General features: G+C 47.6%; 2 protein-coding genes across 5 annotated transcripts in view; one reads left to right on the top strand and one right to left on the bottom strand.

The window, feature by feature from the left end:
• Window positions 1–19,891, bottom strand: part of cimap1b (ciliary microtubule associated protein 1B) — a 67,877-nt gene extending 47,986 nt beyond the window's left edge. The window contains exons 1-3 of one of the 2 annotated variants that reach the window (XM_078235713.1): window positions 19,574–19,891; window positions 9,087–9,214; window positions 5,179–5,379 (exon numbers count right to left, since the gene is read on the bottom strand). In XM_078235713.1, the coding sequence (XP_078091839.1) occupies window positions 5,179–5,379; window positions 9,087–9,195 (310 nt within the window). In that variant the 5' untranslated portion in view covers window positions 9,196–9,214; window positions 19,574–19,891. Of the gene's footprint in view, window positions 1–5,178; window positions 5,380–9,086; window positions 9,729–19,573 lie in introns of those variants that run through there. The other variant, XM_078235714.1, reaches the window with a different exon arrangement.
• The window catches only part of tymp (thymidine phosphorylase), a 48,601-nt gene that overhangs the window by 4,444 nt on the left and 19,041 nt on the right, over window positions 1–25,116 (top strand). The window contains exons 1-3 of one of the 3 annotated variants that reach the window (XM_078235712.1): window positions 9,993–10,256; window positions 17,848–17,941; window positions 22,415–22,583. In XM_078235712.1, the coding sequence (XP_078091838.1) occupies window positions 22,448–22,583 (136 nt within the window). In that variant the 5' untranslated portion in view covers window positions 9,993–10,256; window positions 17,848–17,941; window positions 22,415–22,447. Of the gene's footprint in view, window positions 1–9,992; window positions 10,257–17,847; window positions 17,942–19,635; window positions 19,680–22,414; window positions 22,584–25,116 lie in introns of those variants that run through there. The other 2 variants (XM_078235711.1, XM_078235710.1) reach the window with 2 other exon arrangements.

Below are 25,116 nucleotides of genomic sequence, written 5' to 3'. Positions count from 1 at the left end.
TGTCTGTGTGGAGTTTGCACGTTCCCCCCATGTCTGCGTGGGTTTCCTTGGGGTGTTCCAATTTCCTCCCACAGTGTAAATATGTGCAGATTAGGTTGATTGGCCATGCTAAATTGCCTCTTAGTGTCAGGAGGACTAGCAGGGTAAATACATGGGGTTATGGGGATAGGGTCAGGGTGGACTCAATGGGCTGAATGATCTCCATCTGCAGTGTAGAAATACTATTATTTTATGCTATGAATTGAATTGAAGGGCTTGAGTAGACTAAGCCCGTGATCCCTAGAGATCAGAAGAACGAGAAGTGATCTCAATGAAACAAAATTCTGTGAGCAGCACAGCATGGTGGCACAGTGGTTAGCACTGCTGCCTCACAGCGCCAAAGACCCGGGTAGAATTCCAGCCTCGGGTCACTGCGTGGCGTTTGCAAGTTCTCTCTGTGTCTCTGTGGATTTCCTCCGAGTGCCCCAGTTTCCTCCCACTGTCCAAAGATGTGAAGGTTAGGTGGATTGGCTATGCTAAATTGCCCCTTAGTGCCCCAAGATCTGTAGGTTAGGGGGATTAGCCATAATAGGGCCTAGGTAAATAAGAAGGTGCAGAGCTGATGTGCCAAATGGCCTCCTTCTGCATTGTAGGGATTCTATGATTTCAGAGTCAAACACATTGCTGTGGATCTGGAGTCACAGGTAAGGGCAGCAGGTTTCCTTCCCTAAAGGACATTAGTGAACCATGCAGATTTTTACAGCAATCGACAATGGTTTCACGGTCATCATAGACTTTTATTGAATTCAAATTTCACCATCTGCCATGGTGGGATTCGAATCTGAGTCCTCAGAGCATTACCCCAATTCTCTGGATTGACAGTACCATTATGCCTCCACTTTCACCACCAACAGGCTACTGCTTTTTTAGGATTGTTTCAGAAAATGAGTGCTGCTAAGTTCCTCAGGTATTACGGAAGCCAATGGTTCAATGAGGCCCAAGCTGAGCAGAGGGGAATGAATTGTTCCAGCTGTAGATTCATAGAATCATAGAATCCCTACAGTGCAGAAAGAGGCTAATCGACCCAAAGAGCCTACACCAACAACAATCCCACACCCAGATCCTATCCCCGTAACCCCATGTATTTACCCTGCTAATTTCCCTGACGCTGTAAGGGGCAATTGAGCATGGCAAATCCAACCTAACCCGCACATCTTTGAACTGTGGGAGGAAGCCGGAATACCCACAGGAAACACACCCAGACATGGGGAGAATGTGCAATCTCCATAGTCACCCGAGGCCGGAATTGAACTCGGGTCCCTGGCACTGTGAGGCAGCAGTGCTAGCCACTGTGGCACCATGCCGCCCCTAGATGGACAGGGAATGGAGGGGTCACATTGCTGAAGGCATTGAAGAGGTAGAAGCTTACAGTGGTAATGGGAATGGGGAATGGAGTTTGAGGGGTGGTTATGGTCCCATGCTAGTGATGGGGAAGGAACAATGGTCTGGAACATAGTGAGGTGCAGAAAGGCCCAGGGTTCAGAATAGCTAGTGGCAGAAACTGAATTTCAGACATATTGGCCAGAATTTTCCGGCCGTTCACGCCAGTGGGATTTTCCCATCCTGCTGCAGTAAGCGAAGATTTGGCTGGCCACCAAATTCTCCGACTTTGCTGCAGCGGGAGCGTGGCATGAACAGGCGATAAAATTGCGCCCATTGGGTTTGGAAAAACTTGGAATTGGACAGGAAATACTTGAGAAACAGATAACCAAGGATCAAACACAATCTGGAAACAATGGTTTCCCATGGGAGTAAGACTAATTTGCTGATAAGTGTATAAGAAACAATTATGAACGGATGACTGTTGTTTACGGGTTGTTATAAATGTTGGGTTTCCAGCTGCAAATGTTCTAATTCTGATGCCCTGATGTCTGATCATTGAGAAACTGTATGAGTCAATCTGCTGACAGAGATCTGTAAGGGGAAATACAGCTGCCCAGAATTCTGACTGAGCGAGATGAATATTAGCGAGTATGTTGCTCCAGACTGGAATTCCTTTACACACACTATGAGTGAATTTAGGGTGGCACGGTGGTTAGCACTGCTGTCTCACAGGGTGGGGTTGTATGTAAATTGAGTTTGTGTCTTTATATGCTCTGTTTGTGAACAGAATTCCCACTCACAAGAAGAAGGGGTTTGCAGCTCCGAAAGCTTGTGTGGCTTTTGCTACCAAATAAACCTGTTGGACTTTAACCTGGTGTTGTTAAACTTCTTACTGTGTCTCACAGCGCCAGGGACCAGGGTTCGATTCCCAGCTTGGGTCACTGTCCGTGTGGAATTTGTACGTTCTCCCCGTGTCTGCGTGGGTTTCCTCCGGGTGCTCCAATTCCTTCCCACGGTCCAAAGATGTGCGGGTTAGATAGATTAGCTATGCTAAATTGCCCCAGGGGACATAGTAGCTAGGGTAACTGTATGGGGTTATGGGGATGGGGCCAGGGTGGGGTTGTAGTCAGTGCAGATTCAATGGACTGAACAGCCTCCTTCTGCACTCTAGGATTCTGTGTCTGTGACTGTAGTCTATGAAGCTGGAGAAGGGTAATGGCTGTCAAACTGGAGTCTGTGGGCCAGCCATACACGGTGTTGTGGGAAAACCACCGGAGTCAGACTGGAGGTTCAACAATACAGTTTTATTTGACGAAGCTTCGTGGAGAAAAGGCACTGGCACTCCGCAGTACTTTAGGCAGCTACCTTCTCTCAATGATACAATAGGAGTGGTTCATTTTTATACTTTTCAGACAATGGATAGTCCGGACATTAGCCATTTAACACATCGTTACAGTTGAGTAGGATCGATAGTTAACACATCGTTACAGCCAGACATGTACAGACATTGGTTTTTAACATCGCATTGTTTCATAGAATGGATACATTTCCTCTTTCAGTGACTATCAATGACTTAGTTTCGGTCTATACATACAGTAATTGGTTTTCCTGCATTTATGTATTCCCGTTCCCATTTGTGGCTAATCTCTTTATCAGTCCTTATTGGTCTACGTCTGTCCTTATCTCAAAAGTGCCTCAAGCCCTCGCTGGCTTCCTGCAGTATCTGATTCCTGCATGTTTAACTTTAAATAACTGTCTGTCCTGCATATTTTAATTTCAAGTAGCTGTCTGCACTAAAAGTCAGTGCCTGCTTAATGTGTCTTTCCCAGATAACCTTTTTATGTGTTAGGTACCCATCTTTATGTTTTTTCCCACTTCACGCGGGTTCACTGTGAGATGGGGTCAGGGTGCAGGAGCCACGTGGACAGTGCAGAGTGGGTTAGCTCTTTCACCTAGAAGGGGAGCGTGTACTGGAGAACAGCACCTAGATTATTATATCTGCAAGTAAATACATGTTTGCTATATATTAAAATACTCTTTACATGTAGCATTTTCCTATTTGCAGTACCTAAATTCAGACGGTGAGGGGCGGGAGGGCAGGGGGTTTGGGATTGCTATTCAGTTTGAAAGGGATCCTTCAGTGTAAAAGGTTTAAGAAACACTGGGCTGAAGATTTTGGCTTTGACTCTTGAAGTCTTATGTTACAATTCACCATGACAGAGGAAGGGGATGTTCTTGGATCACCCAATCCAACCCTCCATCCCCCAGCCGCCATCCATCCACCCCCCCCCCCCCCAATCCCCCAACTCATCCCCCCATCCCCCAGGTCCCCCCATCACTCTCTGAGGTGTTGCCTGGTTGTCCACTGGACATTGGGTTACAGAGCTTCAATTGTGGCACTCTTTAGCTGTATACAGCAGGCTGTTTTCTTTCTATGTAGCATGCCACTAGTCCCATAACCACATGACTACTTTGCATGATTGTATCATGTGATTATCAAGATGGAAGGAGGTGAACAGGTTGGAACTGTTTAAGTTTCATCTAAGCAATTCTCATGTTTTCAAATGATTGAAACTCATTTTAAGTATTTCCTGGGACAGAGATTCTTTTCCGTGTTCATATTCTGAACTGATCATCCCTTTATCCAGCTGGTTCCTCTCCCATCTCACCCAGGTTCCAATCAAATCTTTCATTCATTTTTCTCACACTCCTTTACTCACATCTCGAGCTCACTAATGGTTCCTCCAGTTCAACCTCATTGACACCTCCTCCCTGTCTCTTCCCCACAGAAGAGGCATTTTCCACGGATCTGTATTTCACAGCTGCCTAACTGTACTCAGCTTCAACCCAATAAAAATTTCGTGTCAGTAGGGGACTCCATTCTCATACCAATTGGACAGAAAAGAGGACCTGCATTTCTGCAGCTTCTTAATGGGTCAACGACAAACAGAGCTATGATGTTGTGCAGAGCAAGATTCCACAAATAGCAGTGAGTGATCAGATTTTTGTGACAATTTCTGAGGGAGGAGTATTGGCCAGTACACCCAGAGAGCTCCTCGCTCCATTTGGATAATGCCATTCGATCTTGAATATCTCTGTGAATATGCAGGAGAGGTCCTGAGTTTAATATTTTATCTGAAAGACAGCACATTCAATCATGTAGTGCTTCTTCATTACACTGAAGCACTATCATAGGTAAATGCTCAAGCATGGCTTGAACCTCTCAGTGAAGATTGCTACAAACTGCATTATGTTAATGCATTGTTATTGGTGCAGGTTCAATGGGCTGAATGGTCTCCTGCACTGCAGGGATTCTATGATCACCAGGCAGTCCACTCTCACCTGATGAAGGGGCAGTGCTCCGAAAGCTCGTGCTACCAAATAAATCTGTTAAATTTTAAACCTGGTGTTGTGAGACTTCTTACTGTGCCTGCCCCAGTCCAAAGCAGCCATCATTCCGTAACTTCAAAAATCAGAAGCATAGTACTACATACTGCAGCAATTTGCATTTAAATAGCACCTTTAACATGGTGAATAGTCTCAAGTCACTTTATGGGAGCCATTGTCAAACAAAATTTCACTTCTCAACACATTGGGAGATATTAGGAGAGGATTATTCATAGATAGGTTTTAAGGAGCATCTTAAAGAGGAGAGAGAAGTAGAGACGTTTGGGGCCAATGTAGCTGAAGGTTCGTTCACCAACATGGCTGTGATGGAAGCCCAAACTTGTGTCATAATACAGCACTGGGTTTGCTAATTAAACCCTTCCTGCCTCATTTGTCACCTTACCCACTCCTTGATCATTCAGCACTGACCTGGTCCTGGAGTTCTACCAGGGTCATAGTCCTTGTGTCGATGGGCCATTGTCCAGGCAGGGACTGTTTCCTTTCCATGATGAGTCATCTTCTCTGGAAGTGTTCGTGGTGCCGGTGTGCCACTACCTTTCAGATCCAGGTGGCGCTTGGCCATAGAATAAGCAGGTGCCCTGTTCGTCGTTACGTCATGATCCCTGAAACCTGGAAAAAAAATCAACCAGGAAATTGACCATATGATGGACGGTACGGTGGCACAGTGGCTAACACTGCTGCCTCACAGTGCCAGGACTTGTGTTCGATTCCGGCTTTGGGTGTATCATCCTCACTGCTTGCCTTTCCACCTATTTTTGTGTCATCTGCAAACTTGGCAAATAGTACATTCACTTCTCTCATCCAAGTCATTAATATTTGGAGCTGTTTTGCATGATCTTTGGAATGATCTTTGCATGCTTGTGAATCATTGGAGTTCTCTACCCCTGAGAGTTGTGGATATACTTAACGACCCAGTCTCTGTAGTAAAGAATTCCACAAATTCACTACCCTCGGAGAGAAGAAGTTCCTCCTCAACCCTGTCTTAAATGGAAGACCTGAAATTATGGCCTCTGGTACTAGACTCTCCCACAAGGGGAAATAAGCTCTCAGCATCTCCACTGTCAAGCTCCCTGAGAATCCGATATGTTTCAATAAGATTGTGCCATTCTTCTAAACTCAGGCCTAACCTACTCAACCGCTCTTGATAAGAAAATCCCTCCACATCTGGGATCAACCACGTGAACTTTCTCTGGACTGCCTCCAATGCCAGTATATCTTTCTTTAGATAATGGGACCAAAACTGTTCACAGTATTTCGGGTATGGCCTAACCAGTGCCTTGTATAGTTTTAGCAAGACTTGTCTATTTGATACTTCAATCTCTGAAATAAAGGCCAACAATCCATTTGCCTTTCCAGTTACCTGTTGAACTTGCATGTGATTTATGTACGAGGACCCCCATATCTCTCTGTGCCGCAGCTTTCTGCAGCCTTTCTCCGTTTAAATAATATTCAGCTCCTTTATCTTCCTACCAAAGTGCATAACTTCACATTTTCTTACATTATATTTGGTCTGCCAGGTTTTTGTCCACTCACTTAACCTGTTTATATCCGTCTGTTGACTTTGTATGATCCTCACCATTTGCCTTTCTGCCTATTTTTGTGTCATCTGCAAACTTGGCAATACTACATTCACTTCTCTTGTCCAAGTAATTAATTTTTGGAGCTATTTTGCATGATCTTTGGAATGATCTTTGCATGCATGTGAATCATTGGACTTCTCTACCTCTGAGAGTTGTGGATGTCCTTTAGGGAAGGAAATCTGCCATCCTTACCTGGTCTGGCCTGCATGTGACTCCAGAGCTACAGCAATGTGGTTGACTCTCAACTACCCTCCAAGGGCAATAAATGCTGGCCAGCCGGTGACGCCCATGTCCCACAAATGAATAAATCATGCTCCCATCATTGAACACATTGGCTGGAATAGACAGATTTTTGGTGTCACAGGGAAGTAAGGGAGATGGGGAGTGAACGGGAAAATGGAGTCAAAACCCAGCCATGATTGTATTGAATGGTGGAACAGGCTCAATGGGCCATGTGGTCTACTCCTGCTCCTATTTCTTTTCTGAGCACGCCTTCGTTTCATGAATATACTGGTGTTTTTGCATGCCTCTAGCCCAGAGGAACTGCAAATATAAGTTAACAGTGACAAACTAGTATCAGGTTTTCCTGGGCTCCTCTCAAATAGGACTCTAGTCATTCTCTCAGGTAATTTGGACAATGCCACAGCCTGTTCCAATGGAACTGTCACTGAACATTGTTACACCCTCATCATTCTGTCACAGCGAGAGACAACTTGGGTGGGATTGCACATGTTATCAGGAGTTTATGCTGAACTTACACCGCCCCAGAGTCCAGGAAAGTCAAGGAGCGAGAGTCCTGATACTTTCGAGACAGTTTGGTGGTGATTATATTGGCTAAATGGTACAACTTCCATCATTTCTTCACAGGGTCCCCCAGGGGGGTGGGGTGAGGAGACTACAGGTTGAGCCTGTTTCGGAACCTGGTCCAGTTCTAACAAAGAACAAAAAGAACAAAGAACAATACAGCACAGGAACAGGCCCTTCGGCCCTCCAAGCCCACGCCGCTCCCTGGTCCAAACTAGACCATTCTTTTGTATCCCTCCATTCATGTGGCTATCTAGATAAGTCTTAAACGTTCCGAGTGTGTCCACCTCCACCACCTTGCCCGGCAGCGCATTCCAGGCCCCCACCACCCTCTGTGTAAAATACGTCCTTCTGATATCCGTGTTAAACCTCTCCCCCCCCCCCCTCACCTTGAACCTATGACCTCTCGTGAACGTCACCACCGACCTGGGAAAAAGCTTCCCACCGTTCACCCTATCTATACCTTTCATAATTTTACACACCTCTATTAGGTCACCCCCCATCCTCCGTCTTTCCAGTGAGAACAACCCCAGTTTACCCAATCTCTCCTCATAACTAAGCCCTTCCATACCAGGCAACATCCTGGTAAACCTCCTCTGCACTCTCTCTAAAGCCTCCACGTCCTTCTGGTAGTGTGGCGACCAGAACTGGGCGCAGTATTCCAAATGCGGCCGAACCAACGTTCTATACAACCGCAACATCAGACCCCAACTTTTATACTCTATGCCCCGTCCTATAAAGGCAAGCATGCCATATGCCTTCTTCACTACCTTCTCCACCTGTGACGTCACCTTCAAGGATCTGTGGACTTGCACACCCAGGTGCCTCTGCGTATCTACACCCTTTATGGTTCTGCCATTTATCATATAGCTCCCCCCTACGTTAGTTCTACCAAAATGCATCACTTCGCATTTATCTGGATTGAACTCTATCTGCCATTTCTTTGCCCAAATTTCCAGCCTATCTATATCCTTCTGTAGCCTCTGACAATGTTCCTCACTATCTGCAAGTCCAGCCATTTTCGTGTCGTCCGCAAACTTACTGATCACCCCAGTTACACCTTCTTCCAGATCATTTATATAAATCACAAACAGCAGAGGTCCCAATACAGAGCCCAGCGGAACACCACTAGTCACAGGCATCCAGCCGGAAAAAGACCCTTCCACTACCACCCTCTGTCTTCTGTGACCAAGCCAGTTCTCCACCCATCTAGCCACCTCCCCCTTTATCCCATGAGATCCAACCTTTTGCACCAACCTACCATGAGGGACTTTATCAAACGCCTTACTAAAGTCCATATAGACGACATCCACGGCCCTTCCCTCGTCAACCATTCTAGTCACTTCTTCAAAAAACGTTGTGAGTTAACAAATATGTCACATCTTTAATTGGTGAAGTTAAACATTCTTGGGAGGGGTGGTGCAAATGGTCAGCAAAAATCTCAAAACACACGTGTTTTGTTTTCCCGGATTTCCGCGGCAGTTCTAAGTGGGAAGTTCCTGAACCCAATGTGTTCCTTGTTACTGATATGGAGTTGCCGGCATTGGACTGCAGTACGCACAGTAAGAGGTCTCACAACACCAGGTTAAAGTCCAACAGGTTTATTTGGTAGCACGAGCTTCTCCTTCATCAGGTGAGTCATGTTAGCATATAGTGATGAAGGAGAAGTGCTCCCAAAGCTCATGCTACCAAATAAACCTGTTGGACTTTATTGTTAGTGAGGCTGCAGTAAGAGGCAGTGTTCTAATACCTAGTTCCTCCTGCTCACCAGTTTGGGGCGTGTCAATACTACAGAGGGTGCAGTAAGGTTTCCATGACAATGCTTAGTGACAATCTGCTTTGGAGGAAGCTTGCTCACTTTTCTGTGCTTGTGTTCTAAAGCTGAAGAAGCAAGTGGCACAGGGATACTGAGGTAAGCTGTGTCATACACACCTGTTTGTCCACGCAAGAGGTATTTGGGACCTGGACTGCTGTACATCGCTGCAATGGCCATTCTGGGCCGGTGAGGTCTCCATGTTCCAACCCAAGGATCAGTCGGCATTGTAGATGGCTGGACTTATCTGTAAACAGGGTGGAAGGATTAGAATTGAGTTCTCGCCCTGAAAAGGTCACAAAACGTTTAATGGTGATTTCTAAAGGCTTAGTTGTGAATTACTGTACAGGATTTCTTGTGAATGCTGATCCTGGGAGAGGTAAGATCAATGTTCCCTTCACTCGGGAATAGTCAGAGAGAGAGAGAGAGAGAGGTAACCGTTAACCTTGGTCAGAGATTGAGCCAACTGCCATTTGTCCCAATCCTCACCAATCTCTGCCTGAGAATAACCCTTATTCCTGGGATCTAAGGCTCGTGGTGGGCGAATCAATTTGAATGGAGTTGGATTGACCGAGTTGGAGAGAGGCTTGCGTTCACTTGACGCCTGAACCTACATAATGGCCATTGACAAGGTGATGGATTATGATGGGGGATGACATTTAGCCCTGACACTGTCCCCACCCCTCACACACATGCACTTATTTCAGGAGCAGGCCCAGGTCAATCTACCTCTTTCCACAATTGGCATCAAGCAAACTGAAGTGAGATTAACCCGGACAACACACATCTCGGCCGTTCCTTTGCGAGAGGGCTTCATTATCACTGGGGCTCCACCCAAAGCTCACAGCACAAGGTAAGGGTTTTAAGTGGGGAGGGGGAATGCTCACTGTTTGACCCTCTGCCAATCTGAAGACACCAGATAGCGAGTATTTAACAAGCTGGCTTTAAACCCACAGCTTTCCAACTCCCACTCACTTTTAATTGATCCAGAATTGAAACACTGAACTGCAGAGATTAGCGAGCGCACTGCACAGGGTTGCAAGGGAGTGTTGAGTGAGCGCGTTTCCTGCCTCTGATTCCCAGCCGGATCTCAATCATCATCGCCCTGTGAAAACGCTACCGTCACCCCGGTCTCCCAGCAACAGCCACTTAAAGACTGATGACCAAAGCTGATCAATTTCTTAGCTAACAATGCAAATGTGTGAAAAGGGATGGCACCGGCTCCTGGGTTAAAGCTTGCAAGGATTGCCGATCCTCTGTGACTTGCTCTGCCTGGCATCTGCTTTCGGGTAAGGGTCTGAAATAGAGTCACACTCTTGTCTCTGTCTTCCTGCCAGACCTGCTGAGATCTTCCAGCATCTCCTGCTTTCCTCTCCTTACATCACACCAAGTCTGACAATCCCATTTCCAATGATTACCGGCACTGTAGCACAGTGGTTAGCACTGCTTCTTCACAGCTCCAGGGGCCTGGGTTCGATTCCCGGCTTGGGTCACTGTCTGTGTGGAGTTTGCACATTCTCCTCGTGTCTGCGTGGGTTCCTCCGGGTGCTCCGGTTTCCTCCCACAGTCCAAAGATGTGCGGGTTAGGTTGATTGGCCATGCTAAAATTGCCCCTTAGTGTCCTGGGGTGCGTAGATTAGAGGGATTAGTGGGTAAAATGTGTAGGAATATGGGGGTGGGGCCTCGGTGCAGACTCGATGGGCCGAATGGCCTCTTTCTGTACTGTAGGGTGTCTATGATTTCTATGATTCATCCCCTTCCTGCCCCAGAGAAAACATTCAAGATGCAAAGTCCATTCCTGATGCCTCGCTGGTGATGGGGAATTGACTAGAGAGAACAGACAGGTCAGTGAGCCCCCCGCCCCACTGCAGATTAGAATGAGAAAGAGCCACCCTGGGGTCAGTACAAACCACTCCCACTGGCAAACAACCAGAATAAGAGTTTTAACAACACCAGGTTAAAGTCCAACAGGATTTCCACTCCATCTGAAGGAGCAGAGCTCCGAAAGCGAATGGTATTTGCTACCAAATAAACCTGTTGGACTTTAACCTCGTGTTGTTAAAATTCTTATTGTGTTCACCCCAGTCCAACACCGGCATCTCCACATCAAAACAACCAGAATAACAGGGCATCATCTTAAAATCAGAATGAGATCACTCCGGGGGGAAATTGGGCAGGACTTTTCCCACAGACTGAACAATTCTGTCCTCTCATAGCCAGTGGATATTGAGAAATTATTATTATTTTCAAAGGCGATCTCATTACTTTGTTAGGTGAGCGTGTCAATGGAGCAGCAGGAAAAGCAAAATGCTGTGGGTGCTGGAATCTGAAATAATAAGAGAATGCTGGAAAATCTCAGCAGGTCTGGTGAAGGGTCATCCAGACTCAAAACCTTGGCTCTATTCTCTCTCCACAGATGCTGTCAGACCTGCTGAGATTTTCCAGCATTTTCTATAAGAGCAGCAGATAAATGGGGTTGAGGTACAGATCAGCCATGATTTAGTCAAATAGCAGGACAGGCTTTGCTCAGCTTTCCAACTCCCACTCCTGAGAAATACAATTATGTAGGAGAGAAAAAGAGTGGAGTCAAGTGAAGGTCACATAACAAAGTCAAACATCAAGACAATGGATCAGTGCTGTCCAACCTCTCGGTTCAATTAGGGGCAAGAGGAGGTTCAATGATCATGAGGTTTCCTTCAACAGAGCTTTGGTGATGTATACATTAGACTCAGAAAAAAGCAGAATACTGCAAATGTTGGAAATCTGAAATAAAAATCGCTCCTCGGCCTTTTGGCTAAGATCAAGTGTCGTATCGACATGCTGTACTTGGTTGAAGTCATTAGGTTACATTTTAGCTTCATTCGAAGCAATTTCTAAAAGCAGCATCTCGGCCTTTTGGCTAAGATGCAAATGAGATCAAGCCTTGGAGGAGGTGCTATGCCTACTCCAATCAGCTTGGATCATGTAGATCAAGCCCAAGACAGGAAATGGTGAACCTGTCTTGTCAGCTTGGATCAGGAATATCTCATTTGTTGAGACTTTGAATTGGACATATGTAGGAAACGGGATGGGGATGAAAGGCAGAAATTCAGGGAGTTAGGGTGGAAGCTTAGAGCTAGAACAAACAGAGTTGTTATCTCTGGTTTGTTACCCATGCCACGTGCTAGCGAGGGGGGGAATAGGGAGAGAGAGCAGTTGAACACGTGGCTGCAAGGATGATTCAGATACCTGGATAATTGGGGCTCTTTCTGGGGTAGGTGGGACCTCTACAAATGGGATGGTCTACACCTGAACCAGAGGGGTACCAATATCCTGGGGGGGAAATTTGCTAATGCTCTTAGGGAGGGTTTAAACTAATTCAGCAGGGGGATGGGAGCCTGAATTGTAGTTCCAGTGTACTGAAGGTTGAGAGTAGTGAGGTCATGAATAAGGTTTCAAGGTCGCAGGAGTGTACCGGCAGGCAGGAAGGTGGTTTGAAGTGTGTCTACTTCAACGCCAGGAGCATCCGGAATAAGGTGGGTGAGCTTGCAGCATGGGTTGGTACCTGGAATTTTGATGTCGTGGCCATTTCGGAGACATGGATAGAGCAGGGACAGGAATGGTTGTTGCAGGTTCCGGGGTTTAGATGTTTTAGTAAGATCAGGGAAGGTGGTAAAAGAGGGGGAGGTGTGGCATTGTGAGTCAAGGACAGTATTACGGTGGCAGAAAGGACATTTGATGAGGACTTGTCTACTGAGGTAGTATGGGCTGAGGTTAGAAACAGGAAAGGAGAGGTCACCCTGTTGGGAGTTTTCTATAGGCCTCCGAAAAGTTCCAGAGATGTAGAGGAAAGGATTGCAAAGATGATTCTGGATAGGAGCGAAAGTAACAGGGTAGTTGTTATGGGGGACTTTAACTTTACAAATATTGACTGGAAAAGCTATAGTTCGAGTACTTGAGAGGGGTCAGTTTTTGTCCAATGTGTGCAGGAGGGTTTCCTGACACAGTATGTAGATAGGCCAACAAGAGGCGAGGCCACATTGGATTTGGTACTGGGTAATGAACCAGGCCAGGTGTTAGATTTGGAGGTAGGTGAGCACTTTGGTGATAGTGACCACAATTCGGTTACGTTTATTTAGCGATGGAAAGGGATAGGTATATACCGCAGGGCAAGAGTTATAGCTGGGGGAAAGGAAATTATGATGCGATTAGGTGAGATTTAGGATGCATAGGATGTGGAAGGAAACTGCAGGGGATGGGCACAATTGAAATGTGGAGCTTGTTCAAGGAACAGCTACTGCGTGTCCTTGATAAGTATGTACCTGTCAGGCAGGGAGGAAGTGGTCGAGCGAGGGAACTGTGGTTTACTAAAGAAGTTGAATCTCTTGTGCAGAGGAAGAAGGAGACTTATGTAAAGATGAGACGTGAAGGCTCAGTTAGGGCGCTTGAGAGTTACAAGTTAGCCAGGAAGGACCTGAAGAGCCAGGAGGGGACATGAGAAGTCTTTGGCAGGTAGGATCAAGGAAAATCCTAAAGCTTTCTATAGATATGTCAGGAATAAAAGAATGACTAGGATAAGATTATAGCCAGTCAAGGACAGTAGTGGGAAGTTGTGCGTGGAGTCCAAAGAGATAGGAGAGGCGCTAAATGAATATTTTTCATCAGTATTCACACAGGAAAAAGACAATGTTGTCGAGGAGAATACTGAGATACAGGCTATTAGACTAGATGGGATTGAGGTTCATAAGGAGGAGGTGTTAGCAATTTTGGAAAGTGTGAAAATAGATAAGTCCCCTGGGCCGGATGGGATTTATCCTAGGATTCTCTGGGAAGCTAGGGAGGAGATTGCAGAGCCTTTGGCTTTGATCTTTATGTCGTCATTGTCTACAGGAATAGTGCCAGAGGACTGGAGGATAGCAAATGTTGTCCCCTTGTTCAAGAAGGGGAGTAGAGACAACCCTGGTAATTATAGACCAGTGAGTCTCACTTCTGTTGTGGGCAAAGTTTTGGAAAGGATTATAAGAGATAGGATTTATAATCATCTAGAAAGGAATAATTTGATTTGGGATAGTCAACACGGTTTTGTGAAGGGTAGGTCGTGCCTCACGAACCTTATTGAGTTCTTTGAGAAGGTGACTAAAGAGGTGGATGAGGGTAAAGCAGTTGATGTGGTGTATATGGATTTCAGTAAAGCGTTTGATAAGGTTCCCCATGGTAGGCTATTGCAGAAAATACAGAGACATGGGATTGAGGGTGATTTAGCGGTTTGGATCAGGAATTGGCTAGCTGTAAGAAGACAGAGGGTGGTGGTTGATGGGAAATGTTCATCCTGGAGTTCAGTTACTAGTGGTGTACCACAAGGATCTGTTTTGGGGCACTGCTGTTTGTCATTTTTATAAATGGCCTGGATGAGGGCGTAGAAGGATGGGTTAGTAAATTTGCGGATGACACTAAAGTCGGTGGAGTTGTGGACAGTGCGGAAGGATATTGCAGGTTACAGAGGGACATAGATAAGCTGCAGAGCTGGGCTGAGAGGTGGCAAATGGAGTTTAATGCGGAAAAGTGTGAGGTGATTCACTTTGGAAGGAGTAACAGGAATACAGAGTACTGGGTTAATGGTAAGATACTTGGTAGTGTGGATGAGCAGAGATCTCGGTGTCCATGTGCATAGATCCCTGAAAGTTGGCACCCAGGTTGATAGGGTTGTTAAGAAGCCATATGGTGTGTTAGCTTTTATTGGTAGAGGGATTGAGTTTCGGAGCCATGAGGTCATGTTGCAGCTGTACAAAACTCTGGTGTGGCCGCACTTGGAGTATTGCGTACAGTTCTGGTCGCCGCATTATAGGAAGGATGTGGAAGCATTGGAAAGGGTGCAGAAGAGATTTACCAGGATGTGGCCTGGTATGGTGGGAAGGTCTTATGAGGAAAGGCTGAGGGACTTGAGGCTGTTTTCGTTAGAGAGAAGAAGGTTAAGAGATGACTTAATAGAGGCATATAAGATGATCAGAGGATTAGATAGGGTGGACAGTGAGAGCCTTTTTCCTCGGATGGTGATGGCTAGCATGAGGGGACAAAGCTTTAAATTGAGGGGTGATAGATATAGGACAGATGTCAGAGGTAGGTTCTTCACTCAGAGAGTAGTAAGGGCGTGGAATGCCCTGCCTGCAACAGTAGTGGACTCGCCAACATTAAGGACATTTAAATGGTCATTGGATAAACATATGGATGATATTGGAATAGTGTAGGTTAGATGAGCTTTAGATTGGATTCACAGTTCGGTACAACATCGATGGCCGAAGGGCCTGTACTGTGCTGTAATGTTCTAATATTCTAATATTTACCTGGAGAGTCAATAATCAGGCAGGTTGATCTCCCAGGCTTGGGTAGAGCCAGTAATCAGGGTAGCCGATGAGGTTAAACTGAGACATCGCCTTGATGCAATTTTTCAAAGTTCCCTCAGCCTTTGACTAAGATCGTGTGTTGGATCAAGCCCAGGATGGGATGCAATGCCTCACTTTGTTAGCTGGGATCTTGGTTGTTCCTCTCGTGGGGACCATGAATTGGATTCAATTGAATTTGGTTTCTCTTGGATGGAGTAAAAATTAAAAATGAAATAAAACAGGAAAAGCTCTGTAGAAGAGTCATATCAGGCTCAAGATGGTAACTCTGTTTCCCTCTCCACAGATGCTGCCAGACCTAATGAGTTTATCTAGCATTTTGTGCTTTGAATTATACATAGGGCTCACTGAATTAATGGAAGGGGCCAGAATGTGTTATTAAATATTATCTGAGTTGCTATTTGTAATCAAGGTCTCTGGCCAAACATGAACTGTCCGACAGTTTGCAGAGTTCTTCTCTTTCTAAGAACTGGATAAAAACACAGTGAATCAATGACAACTGATGTAGCTTCGTGGATCTCACATGGTATTTCTCTTTGGGTGTTTCCAGGATTTGTTTTTACACAATATGGCATAATGGGGAATGTGGAATGGGTTTGGAAAAGGGAATGTGATGTTGAAATCTCTGATCCAGTCATGGCTGGAGAATGGATACAGAGTTGGTTTCATCAGCACTGGAGCTATGAAGAGTGTATAGGTACTGCATTCACTACCTGCTTTGAATGCGTCTGTGGCATTTTTAAAATACTTTTCCAATTCAATCAAATCAAGTCCAATTCAGAGTCTCAACAAGTTGAGACATTTCTGATCCAAGACCTTGTCTTGGACCTGATCTACATGAGCCAAGCTGATTAGAGGACGGGGAGGTTTCCTCCTCCAAGGCTTGATCTCATCTGCATCTTAGCCAAAAGGCCGAGATGCCGCTTTTAAAAATTGCTTCATATGAATATGAAGCTTAAATGCAACCCAATGACCTTGACCAAGCGCAGCATCCAATCCATACTACACTTGATCCTAGCCAAAAGGCCGAGAAGCGTCTGTGGCATTTTTTAAAAAATCCTTTTCCAATTCAATCAAATCAAATCCAATTCAGAGTCTCAACAAGTTGAGACATTTCAGATCCAGGCTGACAAGACAGGGCGAGCGACCAAACCACCCTGTCCTGGGCCTGATCTACATGAGCCAAGCTGATTGGAGAAGGGGGAGGTTCCTCCTCCAAGGCTTGAGCTCATTTGCATCTTAGCCAAAAGGCCGAGATGCCGCTTTAAAAAATTGCTTCATATGAAACATATGAAGCTTCAGTGTAACCTAATGACCTCAACCAAGTGCAGCCGACCATGGGCTGCCGACCATACTACACTTGATCTTAGCCAAAAGGCCGAGAAGCGTCTGTGGCATTTTTAATTCACCACATCCTGTGGCCTAACCTGCCCCTTGTGTTGTTGCTCTATTTTAGAGTCACTCTCCTTCCCCAGTTACTCCCCTTTACATCGTCATTACTGCCTGATATCACCATCTTTGCAGCTCTCATTTGCATTAAATCCTCACCCATCATGTGGTGTCCCTCACTTTGATAGTCTGTGCTCCAAAACCCTCTCGTAGACAAACTGTTAAATCTGTTTTGAATCTATCCAATTTAGCATGCTGCTAGTGCCACACAATACAGTGGAGGGTGTCCTCAGTGTGACGAAAGATCTTTGTTTCCACAAGGACTGTATGCTAATCGCTCTTAGTAATACAGCCATGTATCTGTGGCAGGTAGATTGATGCAGAGGTTTTCTCCTCTTGTTGGTTTTCTCACCAGATACTGTCGGCTCAACCTGGCTGATGCGTCGTTCAGGACTCGGACAGCTCTGTCAGTGCTGGTAATACGAAGCCACCCTGGATGACGGACGTTGAAATCTGCCTCTCGAGTACATTCTGCGCTACCCTCAGTGCTTCTTCCAAATAATGTTCAACATGGGAGAGTAGCGATTCATCTGCTGAGACAGGGTGGTAGGTGGTAATGGGCAGGAGGTTTCCTTGCCCATGCCTGATCTAATGCCATGAGACTGCATGGGGTCTGGAATCGTTGTCTGAGATTCCCAGGAAAACTCCATCCCGACCAAATCCCACTGTGCTGCCACCTTTGGTAGGTCTATTCTACCAGTGGGACAGAACATACCTAGGGATAGAGGAGGCTGGGACAAAGCAATGTTTCTGATACCTTATTTTAATAATTAAGACTTTATTCGTCAGTGATGCCACCCTTAACTACCTTTGTCTGGACAGTGCTTGGGTTCTTCCAATCTGCCACGACATTCTTTCTCTTTACACCACCAAGCATTTTTGTTGTCACTTTCCGCATCTTCTCCAGTGCTTCAATCAAAAGCACCAGAGCTGAACACAGTTCCCTCAGTTCATTCTAAATGCCTACTATGGCCTCTGAACACTTGCGCTCTTTTTCACTTTCTTGCTGCCCCAGGCTATTAACTTGTTTTAATTGATATTCCATATTTTTCAGCCCTGAACTCCCAGCCTGCCGAACCCAAGGATCCACTGAACAGCCTCTCATTGTCCGCCCTGTTGCTACTCCTGCTCACACGTTTGTGTAATTGGTCAGTCTGAATTTAGATCTGGGTTTGAAAGAGAATTCTTCAGTAATCTTTGCTCATTGGTGAGCAATGGGGTGGGGGGGGGGGGGGTGGGGGGGGGGGGGGGGGGGGGGGGGGGGGGGGGGGGAGTGGAGGGGATGGTGGGTGAGGGGGGGCAGTACTGAGGACAGACATTCTCAAAACATCTGGCCCACCAAATTCCAACAAGTGACTTGAGTGGAGTTTTAAGCAACTTATCTATCTTATCACTTCTGCTGGTCTTCTGCTATTATAGTTTAAGTTAGTGTCAGAAGCAGGCTTACATTAACACTGCAATTAAGTTTGTGTGAAAATCCCCTAGTCGCCACACTCCGGCGCCTGTTCAGGTACACTGAGGGAGAATTTAGCATGGCCAATGCACCTAACCAGCACGTCTTTTGGACTGTGGGAAGAAACTGGAGCACCCAGAGGAGACCCACGCAGACATGGGAGAACGTGCAAACTCCACACAGACAGTGACCCAAGCCGGGAATTGAACCCGTGTCCGTGGCGCTGTGACGCACTGTGCCACCATGCCATCCAAAATGAATCAGCAAGGAGACATTTTCCAGATCAATGAGGCAATTGTTTTAGATGTGATGGAGAAGGGACAGCCAGATAGGGATGGAAATTCTCCGAGGAGGATTTAGCTGTGGCAAATCATGGTACCATAGAACCCCTATAGTGCAGAAAGGGGCCATTCAGCCCATTGAGTGTGCACTGACTCTCCGAAAGAGCATCTCACCCAGGCCCTCCCCTCTGCCCTATCCCCGTAACACCAATATTTACCATGGCTAATCTAGCTAACCTACATATTGAGGGATTCAACAGGGTAAATACAGAGAAACTATTTCCTGTAGTGGATGAATCAAGAACATGGAGTGCTCCTTTGCACTGTCTTGCTGCTCCAGGGTATTAACTTGTTTTAATTGGTATTCCATATTTTTCAGCCCTGAGCTCCCAGCCCACCGAGCCCACAGGATGGTTAGTGAATCTTAGAATCTTAGAAACCCTACAGCACAGAAAGAGGCCATTCGGCCCATCGAGTCTGCACCGATCACAATCCCACCCAGGCCCTACCCCCATATCCCTACATATTTACCCACTAATCCCTCTAACCTACGCATCCCAGGACACTAAGGGCAATTTTAGCATGGCCAATCAACCTAACCCGCACATCTTTGGCAATTTAGGAGTGAAATTAGGAAGCACGTTTGCACTGTGCAAAGCATTGTGAAATTCTGCTTACAGAAGCCTGTTTTTACTGGGAGGAGTGTTTTAGTTTGAGACTGATCTATTTTTGTTGGGTGAGTAGAGCTAAAGTGAAGTTGAGAGCGGAGATCAGCTATGATCGAATTAAACAGTGGGATAGACTTTGAATGATCTTCTCCTGTTCCTTGGAAGTAATGATAGAGAAAGCCCACACAGAGAGAGCCAAGTCAAGTGATGTTGAAATGGCAAAAACAAACAATAAATAACCAGACACGAACATCATGTGCAAGAACATGAAATTTGAGTTACGTCGCTTGTTACTGACTTAGTTTGCAAACTTCACTGGACATTTGTAATAGAGCCAGAATTACAGATATGAAGGGTAGAAGACAGATGTGTACGTGCCTGAATTTGGAGAAATGATCCATAAAGTGATGCCAGCTGGATGCCGCACGGTTGCACCTGAGAGTCTGTGTTTGGGACGATCATGCAGTCCAATCTCCTTCCCCAGGTTTGCAGCCTTTCAATTCCTATCAACTGTGGAAGTGTTCATTCAGAACAGGAGGAGACCATTCTGGCTTTCATCAGCCAAGGAGCATCCACACAAACATCCAGGTCATTTTCAATGATTAGTGAGTGGCTGAAATGTGTGTGACCTGTCGCCCTCTCCCACACCCCTCCATGTCCCCCCAACATTTAGAGATTGGAGTGGTGGGGAATGAGAGAGAGCAGGTACTGGGCCTGCCTTTCAGCTCATTCTGAACTGTCGATGACAGTCAGTTCATGTTTATTTGATAGGTTCACTGTGCAGTTTATCCTCCTGTTCCCACCCCCCCGGGACGAAGCAACTGATTGGCAGGCTAGTCTGGCAGCAAGTCATCTTAAATTCACCTTTGAAACCATTCTCATATAATTATGTGTCTAAATTCTCAGAGACGATACTGTGACTCTTTCCTGTGTCCTATAGGTGCTGTCCTGCATTAATGGAGAGGAACTGTGTGAACTTGGAATTGAGAAGATATTTTTTACAGAGAAATGTTACCTGATTGCCACAGCAGTATCAGAACTAGATAAATTACTGATCTAAATTTCTCTAAAGGCGTGGAATTGCTCCTTCATTTTATTTCTCTCACTGGGTAATCATCCTTGGAATCATATCGAGTGAAGCACGGAATATACTTCTCTGTTCCTGGGGAGCATAGGTACAGAGGTTGGGTGGTTTCGGTTGATTTTCTTTATTATCGTAAAGACATTTCGTTTGTAATTAGTATGCAGAATGCAAGAAGAAAATTGGAATATTTAGGAAATGGGGAAAGCCGGCAGGTCAGCAAACATACTGGACAAATCGCAGTCCATCTACCTACCTTCTCTCCATATCCCCTAACCACCGCACCCCCCCCCCCCCCCACCCCCACTGACCCACTTTTTCACCACATCTCTTAACTATTCCCTATCAGAGATTCCACCCCCTCTCCCCACCATCACTTTCATCATTCCAAACATCAATCAGTCTGTATGAAGAAGTGGTTTTCAACATCAGTCCTGAACTGTCCTTTCTATTTGCCCTCTGCCCGCGGTTTAACTTGTAATGGTGATCAGCATTGAACTTCCCTTTCCACCTCTGCAAAATCCTTTCTCAGTTGCCTCTTTATTCCCTCCTTCCACGGAGGTAGAATCTTCCCTCGCTACTCAGACTCGGGATTAGCCTCTTGACCTTTTTCTATGCCGTTCCCAGGATTTTGTGCAGAATTGTTTTCATATTCGTAGATGGGATGTGGGCGTCGTGGCTGGACCAGCATTTATTGCCCATCCCTGGGGACGGTTAAGAGTCAACCACATTGCTGTGGATCTGGAGTCATGTGTAGGCCAGACCAGGTGAGGACAGCAGATTTCCTTCCCTAAAGGACACTAGTGAACCCGATGGGTTTTTACGACAATCGACAATAGTTTCATGCTCATCATTAGACTTTTAATTCCAGATTTTAATTCAATTCCAATTTCACCATCTGTCATGGTGGGATTCGAACCCTCGAGCATTGCCCTGGATCTCTGGATTACTAGTCTCTTGACAATACCACTACGCCACTCCCTCCCATTAACTGAATTGAATTAATCATTGGGCAGAACTTCACATGGAAATCTTTTGATTTCCAGTCCATTGGCTGGGTGGCCTATCTTCACATTCTTTTGGTTCACTCTTGTGGTTACTGCTCTGTTGTAGCCACGCAGTCCCAGATCTCTTCTGATTTCTCCCCTAAGCAGTTTGACACAAATCATTCCACAGACATCTCTCTCTAATTTGGTTTGGTGTGGAACACAAAAATGAAAGCTTCAGTCAGGTCACTCTTTAAAGAAACTCGTCCAACTTTCCTGAACCTCTTCAGACTGAATGTCAGTGGCGTCTTGCTGTGAAGGGACCGTACAGGGGTTGTGGATGCAGTGTTGGGTGAGGGGGGGGATGGAAATCGCCCAGGAAAAACTGACCACTTTGCCCCAAGGTTTGTGTGTTGGGCAAGCAGTTAGGTATACAGAGGTAGAGGGTAGAATTATAGAGTAATTACAGCATAGAGGAGGCCACTTGGCCCATCAAATCCATGTTAGCTGTCTGTAGAGTGATTGCAGTCACATTCCCCACTCTTTCCCCAAAGCAATGACAAGTTTATTTCACTCAGTGCCCATCAGTTTTCTTTTGAAATCCTTTTGGGTCTCTGTTTCCAACGTAAGCCCTCGTAAGCAGTGAGTACCATGTCATGAAGATGATCTCTGAAGGAATCCAGCTGATTTGGACTGAATGGGGGAGATTTTAATTCTAATCACAGGGCAAAACAGATAGCCAAATGGGCATTTGTTTCCCAGTCACAGCCACTGTGCCACCCCAGATCAATGTTGGCGGAATACATTTGATTTGATTTATTATTGTTACATGCTATAGAATGAAAAGCATACCATTCACAGCTCGTTCCATTGTGGGATTGTCCTTGGCAAGAAACATTGTTAATCCACTGTCTTGGAAACAAATGGTCTTTGTAGTTTGTGTGGATGACTACCTCGTGTTTTGTCATTGCCGGAGGGCACCAGGTACTTATTTCTGTCAATTCCCACAGGCCCATCCCATATTTTATAGAACTCGGTCAGTCACCCTGCTTTGCTGTAGCGATTCCCGTTCTAAACCTTTGATCAAAGCAATGTTTGTACTCTGCCAAACAAATACTTCATTGAGATCAGTCTTTCTTATCTATCCTCAAGGGTTCTCTTCGTTTCGAGACAAACACAAAGGAAATGTGCACCAGCCAGCCACACACTAATGTTCCAGAAATGATTCGGAAGAAGCGAGATAAAGAGGATTTGAGCGCGGAAGAAATCCGTTACTTTGTGCAAGGTGTAACAAAGCAAACCATCCAAGACAGCCAGATAGGTAACATTTCCCGTTAGATTTTTAATCTGTATTTGTGGCATCTGGAGTTTGACAAGTGTGTGACTCATCTCACAACACAGTGGAATTCATCTCATGTCTGGAATGAATTGACTGCCCAGTGTGATACTGAGCTAAACAGTGCATTCCCCCCGCCCCCCCCCACCCCCGTTTCAGCCCCAGCCCCAAACCCAATCCCAATCCCTGTCCCACTCACAGTCTCACTCGCGGCCCCACTCACATCCCCACGCCGCCGGCCCCACGCCGCCGGCCCCACTCGCAGCCCCACGCCGCCGGCCCCACTCGCGGCCCCACGCCGCCGGCCCCACTCGCAGCCCCACGCCGCCGGCCCCACGCCGCCGGCCCCACGCCGCCGGCCCCACTCGCAGCCCCACGCCGCCAGCCCCACGCCGCCGGCCCCACGCCGCCGGCCCCACGCCGCCGGCCCCACTCGCAGCCCCACGCCGCCGGCCCCACGCCGCCGGCCCCACTCGCAGCCCCACGCCGCCGGCCCCACGCCGCCGGCCCCACTCGCAGCCCCACGCCGCCAGCCCCACGCCGCCGGCCCCACGCCGCCGGCCCCACTCGCGGCCCCACGGCGCCGGCCCCACTCGCAGCCCCACGCCGCCAGCCCCACGCCGCCGGCCCCACTCGCAGCCCCACGCCGCCGGCCCCACTCGCGGCCCCACGCCGCCGGCCCCACTCGCAGCCCCACGCCGCCGGCCCCACTCGCGGCCCCACGCTGCCAGCCCCACGCCGCCGGCCCCACTCGCAGCCCCACGCCGCCAGCCCCACGCCGCCGGCCCCACTCGCAGCCCCACGCCGCCAGCCCCACGCCGCCGGCCCCACTCGCAGCCCCACGTCGCCGGCCCCACTCGCAGCCCCACGCCGCCAGCCCCACGCCGCCGGCCCCACTCGCAGCCCCACGCCGCCAGCCCCACGCCGCCGGCCCCACTCGCAGCCCCACGCCGCCGGCCCCACTCGCAGCCCCACACCGCCGGCCCCACTCGCAGCCCCACGCCGCCGGCCCCACTCGCAGCCCCACGCCGCCGGCCCCACTCGCAGCCCCACGCCGCCGGCCCCACTCGCGGCCCCACGCCGCCGGCCCCACGCCGCCAGCCCCACGCCGCCGGCCCCACTCGCGGCCCCACGCCGCCGGCCCCACGCCGCCGGCCCCACGCCGCCGGCCCCACTCGCGGCCCCACGCCGCCGGCCCCACGCCGCCGGCCCCACGCCGCCGGCCCCACGCCGCCGGCCCCACGCCGCCGGCCCCACGCCGCCGGCCCCACTCGCGGCCCCACGCTGCCAGCCCCACGCCGCCGGCCCCACGCCGCCGAACCCACGCCGCCGGCCCCAGCCCCAGACCCAGTCGCAGCCCCAGCCCCCCCGTCCCTGTCCAGTTGTAGCCATGATCAATACTCAATCTGTATGAGTGCGGCAGTGGAATAGTGGTATTGTCACTGAACTTGTAATCCAGGGACCCAGAGCAATGCTCTGCGACTTGGATTCAAATCCCATCATGGCAAATGGTGAAATTTGAATTGAATAAAAATCTGGAACTAGAAGTTTAATGATGACTTGGAAATGATTGTGGTCAAACCCATCTGGGCTGGATCCTTTAGGGAAGGAGAACTGCTCTAGATCCACAGCAATGTGGTTGACTCCGAGTCTTCAGGAATCCATGGCATGCTGGCCCAAAGGACTTTTAAAAAAATATCTCATCCAGAAAAATAATGAGGACTATAATCGACATTTGAACCCATGAGGCGGGATAGAAGATCAACGACCTTCAGTGAGAGAACAAAGAAAGATGAGATGGCCATTCAGCCCTTCCAGTCTATTCCACCATTTATTTAGACCATGACTGACCCGTGCTTGAACTCAATTCATCTGCATATCCCTTGACTGAAAGCTCCAAATGATTGTCCGAAGGGAGAGAATTCTTTGTGTAATTTCTGCTCCTCCAATAGCCTCTCTCTAATATTAAGATTACCCCCCCCCCTCCCCCAACCCACTCTTTGTTCTGGATTCCCCCACTAGGGAGAAGGTTTCTCTGTCATGTAGCAATCCCTGCCCGGACTCCCATGAGAAAGGGGCCATTGGGATCACCTTCTGGGTGGTCCTATCAACAGAAACCTTGGTTAATCACCTCAGTTAATCAATAATTAATCACAAGGGTCTTGGGAGAACAGAGAAACAATGCTGGGTCAGAAATGGAAGAGCTACATTCTCCTTACAAATTGTATTTAATGTTGATGTATGGTACTGGAATTAATTACTAATTATTGATTAGAACAAAGAAAATTACAGCACAGGAACAGGCCCTTCGGCCCTCCAAGCCTGCACCGACCATGCTGCCCGACTGAACTAAAACCCCCTACCCTTCTGGGGACCATATCCCTCTATTTGTCATGACGCCCCTTAAAAGTCACTATCGTATCCACTTCCACTACCTCCCCCAGCAGCTAGTTCCAGGCATCCACCACCCTCTGTGTAAAAAAACTTACCTCGGACATCTCCTTTAAACCTTGCCCCT

This window comes from Mustelus asterias, chromosome 19, assembly GCF_964213995.1.
Source record: "Mustelus asterias chromosome 19, sMusAst1.hap1.1, whole genome shotgun sequence".
Classification (NCBI taxonomy): Eukaryota; Metazoa; Chordata; class Chondrichthyes; order Carcharhiniformes; family Triakidae; genus Mustelus; species Mustelus asterias.
The sequence above is the reverse complement of the archived record's forward strand: the minus strand, read 5'-3'. Positions and strand labels throughout refer to the sequence as shown.